The sequence below is a fragment of the Citrus clementina genome, unplaced genomic scaffold (assembly GCF_000493195.1).
Source record: "Citrus clementina cultivar Clemenules unplaced genomic scaffold, Citrus_clementina_v1.0 scaffold_4, whole genome shotgun sequence".
NCBI classification, from domain to species: Eukaryota; Viridiplantae; Streptophyta; class Magnoliopsida; order Sapindales; family Rutaceae; genus Citrus; species Citrus x clementina.
Genome location: NW_006262274.1, coordinates 19,742,872 through 19,758,505, shown reverse-complemented (window position 1 = coordinate 19,758,505; position 15,634 = coordinate 19,742,872). Strand labels below are relative to the sequence as shown.

General features: G+C 34.7%; 1 protein-coding gene across 1 annotated transcript; it reads right to left on the bottom strand.

Annotated features, from left to right (window-relative positions):
• Positions 1 to 12,730: 12,730 nt before the first annotated feature.
• LOC18043674 (transcription factor TCP12) lies at positions 12,731 to 14,140 on the bottom strand. Its single transcript, XM_006437681.1, has one exon. It carries the CDS (start codon positions 14,138 to 14,140, stop codon positions 12,731 to 12,733), a length of 1,410 nt encoding a protein of 469 aa, XP_006437744.1.
• Positions 14,141 to 15,634: the final 1,494 nt, after the last annotated feature.

Genomic DNA, 15,634 nt, shown 5'->3' with positions numbered 1-15,634 from the left:
TGGACTTTTTTGTTTGATGATTGATTATGTTCATCATTTGGTCTAGAATGTTGAGTCACTACCTAATAACTGAAGTGGATCAAGCAATCAACTAACATGATATTACAGCTAAGGTCTTATGTTCAAGCTCCCTGCATGCTTATGGCTCATTTACTTACCTCCAGCTCATTCTATGCAGATCTACATGATCTTAAACATAAGTCAGCATGTTCAGATTGGATTTTAATACAGATGTTAGATTGTTACATAATAACTTAAGCTTTTAGGTTGGACTTGTCTTTTTCTTACCTAAGTTGAAACACTCCAAAATTAACACGTGCAGAGCACGTGATAAAGAAGAAGGTTACTTACGAAACTTAATTTTAACATAGAAACCTCATATTAAAACACCTAAAATTTATTCAAAGGAATCCAAAAATATCTATGAAACAATTCAAATAGTAAACATGTCTCCTGATTCCAATCATATAAACAAAAGTCTCCAAATGTAAGCACAACTTGCAACAAATTACTCAATCTGCAAAAATAAATGACCATGGAGGCACAGATTTTTACTTGAGATTTCTCTGAGGGGGTGCAGCCATGGTGAAGAATAAAGGAGTTTGAAAATTGTGACAGAGATGTGATGAGAAGAAGATGAATCGATTATTTGCTTAGGAATAAGTAAAGGATGTGATTTTGAGGCTCAATTTGGTTGAAGAAGGGCAAGAATCAGGTTAAAAGAGAAGAAACCCGAACGGCTCAATTTGGTGACCTAGCCAATACACACTCATAACCCAATACTAGTAAAAATGTATATATTGTATAATACGATTAGAATTAGAATCAAAGTCACAACAATTATGAAAAATGAGCCAAAACATTTAAATTCATTTTTCAACTATACAACAACTTGCACATGGTACTTTATACTGTGTGTAGCATTTCATAGCACATTAGCCTTTGAAAGGTGTCCCTGCACGACTAATCATAAATTACCTTAATCATATATGTAAACAAAACATTCATATGGTCTTCATAAAAGATCACGACAACACTTTTGGCTTGTAAACAAATCTTCATTCTAATATTTTATATATGATATCATAAAAGAGAATCATTTAGCAAAATGATTTACACATCTAAAAGACATTTAAAGTATATTGTTAAAACCTAAGAAATAGAATAATTTTTAGTTTTAAAAAAAATTAAATAAATATTTAATGAAATTAACTTTATTATGAAAATTCCTTTATTATTATTCTTATAATAGTATTAAGATAATCATACATATCAAGCACACTGGGAATGAAATATCTACTCGATAAAAGCAATGATTTAAACACACCTCAAACATCTTAAACAATTACAAGATATCTCTATTAACAATTTATTCAAACATCCTCATTTTCTAATTCATGCCATATAGGTCAGAGTTCCCAAATTTTATCTCTTAATATAATAACTAGAATGACATAATGTCTTATAGAACTATTATGGACATCCATGGCTACCACTCAGAATTTTCATGATGATTTGATGTTAAAAAAAATTTCAAAAATATTTATTTCTTAATAAGTTCAAATCTATCACGCAGAGCCTTAAATAAACAACATAGATTTCGACATTTTTATAAAATCATATACTAATAAAAAAAATTATGAAATTAAAACTAGAAACACTAAACACATTTACAAAGTTGTATTTAAAATTTTGAAAATTTTGGAGATCATTTGGCACTCCGAATAAGTTTATAAAATAAAAAATACAGTTGAAATTTTATGCTTCCAATGCAACATTTGGTACTCATATAATTTTAAAAAAATAAAAAATTCAGTTAAAACCATAGTTTTCCAATGCAACAATATCTATTTTGAAAATCTATATAAAATAGAAAACAAGGCCAATTCTCATAAAACAAAATTTATTCAATAAGCCCTAAATTTCTAGATACGGAGGTATAAAGTTTGTCTTGAAAATCCTTTCAAAAGCCATGATTTAATATAAAATATGCATGCCGTCCATAAATAATTTTATAATATATTTTTTATACCAAGAGTTTCTAACCAAGCATATTCTTATCTTATCACCCATAACAATTAAACATATCCAACAAGGACTCACCAATTGAGAAGCTTCCGTTTTAACCAAGATCTCTAACTCTATTGTAGAAGTAGGGTAATCCTGAGACACTTTTTTCAGCTTGAGCTAAATTATATATTTATTGTATTTTTTTTTACTAATTTCGATGCATATAAAGGATAAAAAGCCAAAAACATCAAGTAGTGTAACATCAAAATTCTTAGAAAACACATATATTTATCAAAAATTTGTGAAATTTTTTATTTTATTGATGGCGAAAGTGAAGTATTTGAATAATTTAATTTACTAAAAAAAGAACAAATATGAATGTAAAGGAAATAAATAATAAAATTATGAAAATGTTATTAATTGTTACTATATGTTAATTTATAACTTTCTAAAACTAGTAACAATGGTATAAGATATTAATATAGTTTTCTTTCATTTAGACTAAATCACTTTTTTTTTACAATAAGTTAAAGTAAAGTATCATTTTAGCTTCTAATGATTTCAATTTATTTAATAAATATATAATTTAATCATGTGGTAATACAAATATCTAACTCTACTTGTAAAACAATAAAAAGAGTTGAATTGGGAACATGATTGAAAAGAAAATAAAAACTATAATATTAGATGAAAAATAAGAAAACTTAAGGGGTATTAATGAATTTTTCCCAGGGCTAGACCGGGCTCCAACCCGTCTAGACCACCTATATTGTAGAAGCAAAAAAGGTTGCTGAGAGAAAGATATGATAGTGTAGAAATTAAGGTTGAGAGAAGGAAATTGAAAAAAAAAAATGTATTCTACAGGGAACCCTTGAAAAACCCTAGTAAATTAAAAAAGCCTAAATCATTCCCAAAATTCTCCTAATTAACAAATTAAAAGAAATAACAATTCCTATTTGTTTATTAATAATTACCATGATCACTAATAAAGAAATAAAAGGGTGTTGCACATGTTTTGGTCTAGTTAGATCCATATGACCTAAAAGTGTGTAAAAAGGTCTGGGCCAGCCCAACCCAGGCCCGAAAGAAGTTATCTCGGCCCACCCGCTAAGGGCATAAGCCAAGGCTTTCGGGAAAAAAAAAAAGAAGCTAGCTTCGCCATATCTCAATTTTAATTATTTTTTAAATTCCACCTAAATACTTGATACACCCTTGTTTGTTTTGTCTAACTATATCAAACCTAAGAAATCCTTATGATTGAATGTTTTTTAAACTTTTTTTTTATTAACTCATGCATCCATTGAAGTTCAAACTTAAGACTAGAGCCTTAAGAATATTACTCTTTATTCCATGCCACTAGAGTTAGACTTTGACTTTTTGAAACTTAAAATTATTTAAGTACAATTTTCAATAACTTAAAATTTAATTTTAAAATTTTAAATCATGATTTTTTTTTTAGAGGCCCAATGCTGAGCGTGACCCAACTCTATGAGGGTGGGACTTGGGCTTAGCCAAGGCTGAGCTAGCTTAGCTTGTTTGCAAACCTTACTAAAGATTGGATTTGAGTATATTTTACGTGATAGAAAGTATTAAAATGAGAAAAGGATAACTATATCTCCAAAGTTTGGAGAAATAGTCACAAAAACTCTTAAATTTTTTTAAAATTGGCATTAAAATCCCCTTTTGACCATAATATCATTTGAATTTAGTAATTAGAAAATTGACTTTGAAGTTTTTTAGTTAATTCAAATTTAATATAAATAATATAATCTATCTTGTAGACTAATAATATGAAATTATTTTTAACATTTAAAATAATATTAAATATTAAATTGTTATATTTATTTTAATAATATATTTGTATTTATTATACAGATTTTAAATAAATCTTTGTGTTAAATATAATTTACAAATAAAAAAATCTCCCTATTAGTAATATTAAAATTAATTTTTATAATATTCAAAGTAATTTTGAGTTTAATTTATTATTTTAATATTATTTTTACTAATTATTAAAAATTACTTTCATATAATAAATTAGATCTATTAGATTGTAAAATATAAAAATATTTTTAAATCTTAAAATTACTTTAAAATGTATATGATTACATTTATTTTAATACCATACTTCTATTTATTATAAGATTTTAGGGTCAAATTTTTTTTAGTTTATAAAGTCAAAGGATATTATGGTCAAAAGAAAGTTTTTGTGTCCCTCATTAAAAACTTAGGAGTTTTTGTGACCATTTCCTCAAACTTTTATCAATGTATTTTTTGCTATTAAAATTTATTTTTATTATTAATATTGAGTTATTACCCCCGATAGTTTAAACTTTTAGGTCAAGCTCTTTGTCCCCACCTTCTTGTTGTTTAGCTTGAATTTCTAAATTGTTTCAGCGCTTCCTACCTACTTATTTTGTCTTATTTAATTATTTATATTTCTTAGTCAATTTTGAAGCCTTTGTTTTGCCTTCTTAAGATCCAAATGCCCTTAAAATCTCATTGCATCTTAGGGGCCTATTAAACAATGTCATGTAGGGTTCTTAAGTACCTAACAGCTTAATTTCTTGGGTCTAGTAGTTTCCAATAAGATGTTATCATTGGGTTTACGACTAGCAAAGTTTGCATTATTTTTTTTAACACATATAGATAGATAGATCAAAGTAGATAGAATCAACAACAATTACGATATCAGCAATCGGCAGTGCTCTAGGATAAATGAAGATGATGTTTTCTTGAAAAATTATTTGATCGGGGGGGGGGGGGAGAATAAAAGAACTTTGGTTAAGAAAGATAATAGACGTATTTTGGGTAAGAAGATTCTATATTTTAGAGGACGAAAGATAATTTGGATTGAAGGAGTAAATAAAATTTAAAATTTTGTTCATGTGACAATTTTTTATTGAGTGGGAGGATCACCTTAGCACATTTATATGATGTTTTAAGAATATACAAGACTTTCTACTTAAACCACATCTCTTGATTTTAAAAATCCATATACTGAGAGAGCATACACAATAAAAACAAATGCATTTTTGTTTATTTTACCATGGATATCCAAATTATATTTCATCATGTAACCATTAAGGTGCCTCATTCTATTGTATCGATGAAATCAATCATATTATAATCTCAGTTAAGCAGGCTATGCTTGATACTCGCTTCTCTTCGATCTGTGACTTCATTAATTGGTAATGTATCAATTTCGTTTTGTACAATAACGTAATTATTTCATTGATTGATACAAGGTACATGTCCTCTGCACTTTTTCTGGCATCATTGGATGAACAATTGTCGAGTTCTGGATGGACGATTTGGGCAACTGCCTCTAACTCCTGGGAAGTATAACTATATCTCTTGACTCTGGCAGATGTAGCTCTGGGGAACTGCCTGTAACTCGTGGGAGGTAAAGCTATATCTGTTGACTTGATTTTTTATGTATTTTTCACTTTGCATGCTGATATGTTTGCTGCAATTTGGTCAATTTGCATTAGGCTTCTAGCATTTAATGTTAACGTATATTCACAAGGTAAATTGGATTATTCTTGCAATGTGAACTTGTAAAATATGAGCAAAGGGTGTGCTGTTAGGGTTGTGGGGATGAGTGAGTATTGGTCGTTCTTTGCTAGCTAGTTTTTTATAGAGATACATCAGAATCAATCTCTTGACCAATTCTCTCCTAATCTTGTGCTTACCGCTTATAGATAATATCTGTTGTAAATGCTCTTTTATTTACTCCTTCTTTCTCTCCTTGATTTATTCTCTTTAATTCAAATTGTAATCAAATCTAGGATAGTTATTACCCTTTGTATTCCAACTACAGTCTGTATATATATATACGACTAACATCAATAATAAAATATAGCTTCATTTTCATTCACAATTGATATTATTTCCCTTTATATGGTATCCAGAGCATAGATCCATTTTTTTTTCTTTTTCCCACGGTTCTTCACCCTCCCTCTTTAATGGCATCCAATGATCAATCACTTCTACCCAACAATGCTGAACCGACCAAGCCTTTCATCATCATCTCCCTTTCTCACATCCTGAAACTCACTTAAACAAATTATATCTCATGGAAAACTCAACTTGAAGCTACCCTCCTTAGCCATGATCTACATAAATTCATAGATGGTTCTCATCCTGCCCCATCTAAAACAATTATCTAAAATAACACCACCACTACTAATCCTGCCTACATCACATGGTTCCATCAAGACAAGCTCATTCTTGGAGCTCTTGCTGGCACGCTTTCCAACCCACTTGTCCCTCTCATTTCACAATGCTCCACTACCCATGACGCTTGGCAAACTCTTGCTAAGACATATGCCAATCCCTCGAAAGGCCATCTCAAACAAATAAAAGATCACCTTAAAAATATTACCAAGGGTTCTCGTTCCATTTCTGACTACATGCAGGAAATCAAGTGTTGTACAGATCAACTAGCCTCTCTTGGCCGTCCTCTTGATCCCGAAGATATCGTTGACAAAGTCCTTGATCAACTCAATGATCCCGACTATGAGAGTGTCATCAATGGCTTCCAAAATCGTGAAACTCCTATCACGTTTAATGAGTTACACAAAAAATTCATCAATCGTGAACTCTCCCTCAAACACAAAGCCAAATCCTCCAACAATTTCCTTGCCACTGTTAACTATGCGGCCAAACAACAAAACAGAAACTATCAATACCGTTCTCCTTCTTCCAATGCAGGCCTTCTTCCCATTCCAAACCACTCCAACTCTCAGCCTCCTACTTGTTCTTCTCAACCCTTCAAAGGACGGTGTCAATGGTGCCGAAACCAAGGTCATTATGTCTCCCAATGCCCCATTTTCCGCAACCACTATCCAAATGCAATATTACCTTCCCAACAATCCAACCCATCCATGGTTCCTTCTCATGCAACACCTCGCCATGTTGCCAAAGGCTATCAATCCTCGTTTCCTCGTGCCTACGCTGCCACCGTTACCAACCCCTCATCTAATGGTTGGCTTCTCGACAGTGGTGCCACTCATCACGTCACCTATGATCTTGAAAACATTGCTCTTCACTCCCCGTATGATGGTACTGAGGAACTAATTATTGGAGATGGCTCGGGCCTCGCCATCTCAAACACTGGTTCCACTTCACTTCTTACCCCTACTACTACATTTAATCTTAATCATATTCTTTATGTGCCTTCCGTTTCTCGTAATATTATTTCTATCTCTAAATTTTGTCATGATAATAATACTTCTATCACTTTCTTACCTAATTCCTATATTGTAAAGGATCTTCGCACGGGGGTACCTCTTCTTCAAGGTCCAACTAAATCTGGAATCTATGAATGGCATTCCACTCGTCCTGTCATTCACTCAGTCAAATTGATATCTACTACCGATTGGCATCACAGATTAGGCCATCCATCTTATTATATTCTACGTCATATTAGCAATGCTTTCAATTTAAATATTCCAAAAACAATATCTTTTCACTGTAATTCATGTGATTGTAATAAGAGCCACAAAGTGCCATTCTATCAAAATACCATTCAATCTCATGGTCCTCTTGATGTTCTTTATAGTGATGTTTGGACTTCTCCCACTCTTTCTTATGATGGCTACAAATATTATCTTATTTTCGTTGACCATTATTCAAAATATATATGGTTTTACCCTCTCAAACACAAAAATGACGCCACTACCACTTTTTATAAATTCAAACTCTTGGTTGAAAAAATTTTTAAACGCCCCATCATAACAATCTATAGTGATAATGGTGGTGAATATATTGGTTTAGATTCAACACTTGAGTCTCATGGTATAACTCACCTCACCTCACCTCCTCCTCATACGCCCGAGCACAATAGTTATTCGGAGCGTCGTCATGGTCATATCGTTGAAACAAGTCTTTCCCTCCTCACTCATTCCTCTATGCCACGAAAATATTGGCCTCTTGCTTTTGCCACTGCTTGCTATTTAATTAATCGTCTGCCTACTCCTACGCTTCACCTTCAATCTCCTTACTTTAAACTACATGGCCACACGCCTAATTATCTCAAACTTCGTAGCTTTGGATGTCTTTGTTATCCATGGCTACGTCCCTATACCTCAAATAAACTCGATCCCCGCTCATCTCCTTGTGTCTTTGTTGGTTATTCTGCTACCCAAAGCGCCTATTATTGTCTTGCTCCCCACGCCAACAAAATCTATGTTTCTCGACATGTCAAATTCATTGAGCATGAATTCCTTTTTTCTTCCTCCTCCATGACGGCATCACCGCACACGTCCATCGAAACGGATGAATGGTGTGCACTTCTTCTTCCTATTATCTTCGCTGCATCATCCACACCAGCTATCCCCCTCCCAAACCTCGGCTACCTCAAACACCCCCACTCCTCCTCCCCCACCACCTTCACCACGCCCTCTCACTCGCCTACAAAATAATATTCGTAAACCCATTACTAAAATGAATCTCCATGTCTCTCTCCAACCTTCTTCTACCGAACCTACCACAATCACTCAAGCCCTCAAAAGCCCCGTTTGGCGTGATGCTATGCAAACTGAATACGATGCCATGCAAACTGAATACGATGCCTTGTTAAAAAATAAAACATGAGACCTTGTTCCCTCTTCTCTATTACAAAATCTCATTAGTTGTAAGTGGATTTTTCAGACTAAGTATAACCCGGATGGCTCCATAGCCTGTCACAAGGCTCGCCTAGTAGCTAATGGGTTCCACTAACGTCCCGACCTCGACTACACTAAAACTTTCAGCCCCGTAGTTAAACCCGCTACAGTCCGCACTGTTCTTTCTCTTGCCATAATCTATGGGTGGTCTCTTCATCAAATTGACATTAATAATGCTTTTCTCTAAGGTTCTCTCATGGAGGACGTGTTTATGGTCCAATCCCCTGGTTTTGTTAGTCAATCTCATCCTACTCATGTTTGCAAACTTCGCCAAGCTCTCTATGGTCTTTAACAAGCTCCTCGAGCTTAGTATAATGAACTCAAATCCTATCTTCTTACTCTTGGGTTCAAAAATTCCGTCTCAGACACATCTTTATTTGTTCTACGTAATATTCATGGTCTTATCTACCTCTTTGTCTATGTTGATGATATTATTATCACTGGCTCAAATTCATCTTTTTTAAGCACATTCATCTCTTAATTCTCCTCTCGTTTCTCTCTTAAAGATCTTGGTAACCTCTCATATTTTCTTGGCGTTGAGGTGTTACCTCATCCTCAAGGTCTCTTTCTTAGCCAACATAAATATCTCCAAGACCTTCTAACCCATGCCCATATGTCAAATGCCAAACCCGTACCCACTCCTATGGTCACGCATCCCCCTCTATCCACACAAACTAGAGCTCCTTTAGCCAACCCAACTGAATACAGAGCACTTGTGGGAAGCCTTCAATATCTCTCTTTAACTAGACTTGACATCTCCTTTGCTGTAAACAGGTTATCTCAATATATGCACAAACCTACTAAAGATCATTGGGCCGCTCTCAAATGCCTATTACGCTATCTCACAGGAACTACTACACACGGTTTACTACTTCACCGAGACTTACTGACCACTCTTCATGCTTTTACAGACGCCGACTGGGCAGTTGATAAAGGCGACTATATTTCTACAACTGGTTACATCGTCTATTTGGGTCGAAATCCTATATCTTAGAGTTCCCGCAAACAACGAACTCTTGCTCGCTCTTCCACCGAAGCCGAGTACCGTGCTGTTGCCGCGACTATTGTCGAGGTCCTATGGGTTCAAAACTTACTATGTGAGCTAGGATACCTACCCACCAACAAACCAGTCATCTGCTGTGATAATATGGGAGCTACATATGTTGTTGCCAATCCAAAGTTCCACTAAAAAATGAAACGTTTAGGACTTGACTATCATTTTGTTCGTGAAAATGTTCAACGTCAAAACCTACGTGTGTCATACATTTCTGGTAACGATCAACTCGCCGATGCTCTTACAAAGCCGCTTGCTCGCACCCGGTTCCATGAACTTGTGTCCAAGATTGGTCTCACTTACCGACCGTCCATCTTGTGGGGGCATGATAGAGATACATCAGAATTAATCTCTTGATCAATTCTCTCCTAATCTTGTGCTTACCGTTTATAGATAATATCTATTGTAAATGCTCTTTTGTTTACTCATTCTTTCTCTCCTTGACTTATTCTCTTTAATTCAAATTGTAATCAAATCTAGGATAGTTATTACCCTTTGTATTCCAACTACAGTCTGTATATATATATACGACTAACATCAATAATAAAATATAGCTTCATTTTCATTCACAATTGATATTATTTTCCTTTATAGTTTTTATTAGTCTAACTTAGTTCAAAAGCTAGTATCAAAGGGAATAATAAATGGGCCCACTAGATTCTGGGATTTGCGTTTTATAAGTTAGATTTATTGAATAAAATATATTGGTTTGAATATGAAGTGGCCGATAGTGTTGATCCTAAATCTATTCTAGTTGGCAGATAGAAATTGAAAGGGCTATCTATTGCCTTATAGAGGTAGAAGCAAGGGACAAAACTTATTGAGATAGATGGCATTGCTTTGTATTTTAGACGTCTATATTCCTTGACAAATTAACACGTCAATACCTTAAGGATCAGCTGCATATTAAAAAAAGTGTGTGTAACCTAAGGAGAAAGCGATCAAGAGGGTACCCAATTTAATTATAGGTAGATCAATTACTTTCTTAGGAATATAAAAATAGTTAGCTCTTGATAAACCTTTTTTTTTCTCCTTCACTTTTACTGCAAATGTTAGAAAAGCAGACAACTTTTGCCGAATGCGTTAGAAGGATGTCACAAGCGAATGAACTTCACATGTTGAAGACGGCATGGATGCGAGCTCAAAACCTGCGACCCAATCTATATGATAATTATCAATATTGTGATAAATTAATGTATAGATTTGTCTCCTTTGTTACAACAAATAATACACCAGAATAGAGCGAACTTAGTATTTATGTTAGAAAACTGTGTTTCCAGAAAACATATTCATTGTTCCATAATTCTTCTTCGTCTAACGGTGCTTCTTTACCGCAGCTTTACCAAGTCACTTTAGCAGCCATAAGAGATTTTTGAAATATGTAAAGGGAAGTAGAATGTTAGAGATTGTCATAGTTCGGTAGTTGGTCTTCCTTTGAAACAATTAGGATATATTAGACATTGTCCTTGTACTTTTACTTAAAATTAGTATCAGTGTAAGTTATTGTGGCATATGAGCATTTTTTCATTAGATTCATCCTTAGTGTGAAAGTTCTTCAACAAAGGATGATCTTTCTACATGTGAGTGTGTGTGTGTTCAGAAAGAGAGACATTCTAGATCAATAAATTATACTCAATGCCAAAACCCGATCGTCTATTTAAAGCAGGGAATAATCATGGTCAGTTCAATTCAAAAAATATTCTTACAATCCTTAATTCTCAGAAATTATGGGTGAGCAGTTTCTTAGTTACCTGGTGTAGAGTACTAGCTAGTATAGTGATACCATTCACGGTGGAGGAGTTTTCAGTTGGCCAGCCGAATAGGAAAAATCATAACCATTCTATCACTCGACAAAGTATATGTGTATTTGTGTTTCTGTGTATGTATGAGTGTTGTTCATTGGTTAATGTAGAAAGATCACACATGCCAGACCTCTCAATCAGCAAAGCTTTGCTGCCAAATTCTAACAAAAAAATTTAACACCGATTTTACAAATAATTGACATACCATGCATGCTTGACCTCTTCAGTTTCTGTTATAGAATTTCTATTACCCTGTTAAGAAAATAGAATTTGTCAGGAACAAGAATATATGACAATGATTGTAATTCTACCTGGAGTTCTTTCATTTAGCTCTTATTCCCTAGCTATAGCTGAATTTATTTTGCAAATCCTAGGCAATCAGGGTTTCAATCCATCTGAGGCTCTTGCACATGAGAGCATGCCTTGTGCATTATCTACATGAGAACAAGAAAATATGTAGAAACGAAAAGAAAATCACTCCATTATTCCATTCTTTCTTTCTTTGGGCACCCTGGGATTCTTCCCCTAGACATATCCAGGAACTATGTCATAGCCCCTAGCAAAGATGTCTTTTCTTAAGCCACATGACAAAATAAAGAGACTAGTTAAAAATTCTCTATCTCAGTCGTAGATCCACATGAAATTGCCTTCTTTTAGAAATGAATTTGTGATTGTGCGTCTAAAAGAAAGTTGCGTGTGTCCGCATGCGTTTTGGTCTTTGCTTTCTTAAATTCCAATCCAGTGATTAACAATAGTTTTGATGTGAGCCACTGCAAGAAACTGATCAGAAGTATACCAGGAATAGTGTTTGTGAAAAAGGAAAGAAATGCACCAAATAAATTTCTTCATCAACATTACCATATACTGCAATCTTGAGTTCAAGTTCTATTTTCATTATGTAATTTTATATTATTACTTCGCTAATGTAATCTTGAATACATGAATTGATGACCAGAGCTACCTCATAATGTCAAGCACGATGATGACTAGTCTTATAATCTGGTAAAAAAGGACCCGTGACAATGGATAACACGAACAAGCAATCTTAAAAATAAAAAAAAATCCTAGACTTAAAGAAGTTACAATAATTACCATATTCAATCAACCATGCTGGAAGAATTCACAGACTAAAAGTGGAATATAACCCAAGTAATTGTCTGCGATTCCTTTTACTTGAAAAACGTTTATCGACTTCAATATAAACTGCAATATCTGTTGTCATCAATAGGGTTGCAGGAGAACTGATCTTCCAGGAATTGAGGCTGGGAATCAATGTTTGAGGTAGTCATGAAAATTGAAGTAGGGTTTTGTTCTTGGGAATTAGAGAGGATCCTGGAATCTGAACTAGGGTTTTGCTCATTGGAATTAGCAGTGCTCGTGTAAATTGAGCTAGATTTTTCTTCTTGGCAGGTATCTGGGTTGATATTGAAAATGTCGCCGGGGATCTTTGCGTGGAGATTACTTGTTGATCCCTTCATGTTTGTCAACACATAGTAACTATTATAATCAGTACTATAAGGAGGATTGTTTTGTTGGGAACTTGCGGCAGTTGATTCTCCAATGTGGAGTGTGTAATCGAAGATTGATGATGATCTTGGTGAACTTGGAAAGCCCAAAAACTTCTCAATGATGCGCACCGAATCCATCTGATCTTCTTCCTCTTCTGCTTCAGCCACAACCTTCAGAGACGAATTCTTTTCTTGGCTAGGACTACAAGGCCTTAACTGTTCCAAATCATTAGGGTTTGCTCCCTCAGAACACTTTCTTGATTTCTCAAGGCCTCTCATTTTCATTTTCTCTAAAGTTCTTTCCCTTGCTCTTGCTCTCGCCTTGTCCCTAGATTCCCTTACAATAGGATTAGTTACTGCTTTACGTGATTTATTGTTCATTGCTCCTCGGCTCAGCGTCACCGAAGAGTCATCTACTACCAGAGCGCTCTTCTGGTCTCCGGTGTCCTTAATTCTCTTGATTCCTGACACTACTTCACTCTCTGAAGTAGACGAGAGACTCTTTGCACCACTGGTGCAGCTGTTCTTCACACTTGGTAAACTCTCTGTGAGTTCCTTGATTGCGGCCTTCGATTTGGAGAGCAGCCACTCAATTGTTTTACTGGCTTTATCAAAGCCTAATGTGTCCTGAAGATCAAAGAACTTGCGGGCAATTTGAAGGGACAGCCTCATCCGCCGGTCTCTCGGGCCTTGAGCTGTGTAGATCTTGCTGTGTCTGTCCTTCTTCCCAGTTCTCTTCCGTTGAACCGCCTGTGCCTTTTCATCACCATTAACCCCACCATTTTTCTTTTTCTTGGTGGTGGTTTTTTTGGTTGCCTCAACTGGAGATGCCATTTTAATCTCAGTCTCATCAGCTGCCACATTGTCAGAACTGCAACCCAAGATTTGGTGTTGTGAAAAGAAGTGAGTCATAAAAAACTCATTATCATGATTAGGAAGAAAGGGTTGATCTTGATCAGCAGGGAAGTCCAAGAATGGTGATGGCTGGTGATGATGCTGTGAGGAGCTAGGGTTTTCATTTTCAGTTGCAAGAATTGACTGATTGGTAAAAGGAAAGTGATGATGGTCACAGTTGTTGCTGCTTGAAGGAAACATAGCTAGCAGCTAAAGAAAGACACACTACTAATCTTGGAAAGAGAGAGCTAGCGAAAGGATAGGTTGTAAAGAATAGGAAATTTCTAACTTGGGAATGGGTATTTATGATTGAAGATGAATCTTTTTCTTGATAATTTTTTTTCTTTTTTGTTTTTTTCCCGGTTAAAATAAAAAAAAAAGTGCAAATAATAAGATGCAGCTAATTTGGATGGTGATGAGGGGGAGCAGGGGTGAGTGGACGGAAAACACAACACAATTATACAAGTCGTGGGAAACAGAGGAGGTGTGTGATTGTGATATGGTGAAAGTGAGGGTAATAGAAACGAATGAAGGGGTTAGCCCTAGCCCCTGAGTTGCAACTGTGACAATTCACGTGGGGTGTGCAGGTAGTTGCTTGACAGCAACACTTGTCACTCGCTATTCTTTCTTTTTCACCAAGTAGAAAGAGAGAGCCCTTTGTCTTGAGAGCTACAAGAAGCTGCTAGCGAGAGTATAGACATGGCCATCTCTAGAAAAAAAAAACCTAGCTAGCTAGGGCAGAACGGTACAATTATTAAGTATTATTATAGCAACTGAATACAACAGAGGAGGCATTGTAGATTGTACAGAATTGGTTCTCTACTGCTTTTACCGCCCATGGAGATCAAGCAAAAGTTTCTTTGACTGGACGACCAAACCCACATGTCCCTTTCATTTTTTGACTACTGCCCTTCGAATATTATTCAGACCAGACACCTTCTTTAGTTCATCGTAGCTCTTCCTTATTGTTGCTATATGCCGCAAATTAATACGAGTTGTTTCAAAAAGTGATTCGCTACAATACCATCCACATCATACATATTTCAAACTTAGGTTTTTAATCCTGTATCAATTTTCAAGTTAGATTCTGATTTTTTTCTTAAGCGTTTCAAGTTTTGTACCTGAGATCGCAAAGTCCATATGTATATTAGCTAACCCATTTCAATGATAAAATCACAATTCCCGGTTGCAAGTTTAACAGATTTGCTATCCATTTTGTATGGACCACATAAAGAAATTAAACCTAAATGCCTAGATCTATTTTAGCTGCTGGTATTTTTAACTACCCATGTACAGTTTTCAAGATCATTCAAGGAGTAGCGCTAGGTGTAGCTAAGTAGAGATTTTAGAATATCTATGTCATAGTGCACTCATTTAATATATGTATAACATGTGTGTATTTATTTTAAAAAATTATTATGTAATTAATAATTATATTTAATTCATGCATACATTTCATACATATATTAAGTGGTGTGATACAACAGAAGTACACTAAAGTCTCTCATAACTAAATTATATACCCTTTAAATATAAAACAACTGCTAAGTAGCTTGTGAGTATTGTTTAGTAATTCTTACCTAATTGTACAACAACCAATAACAGATATAGTAGTGCTATAGGGGTTCAAGTAATGTTCCTATATTTGGATTCAAAATGATGTGTCTGCTAATTTGTAACCGCCACGTCCCTCAA

Bases quoted from the DNA above. Each gene is read 5' to 3' on its own strand.
- LOC18043674 (XM_006437681.1), bottom strand. From the start codon at position 14,140: ATGTTTCCTTCAAGCAGCAACAACTGTGACCATCATCACTTTCCTTTT.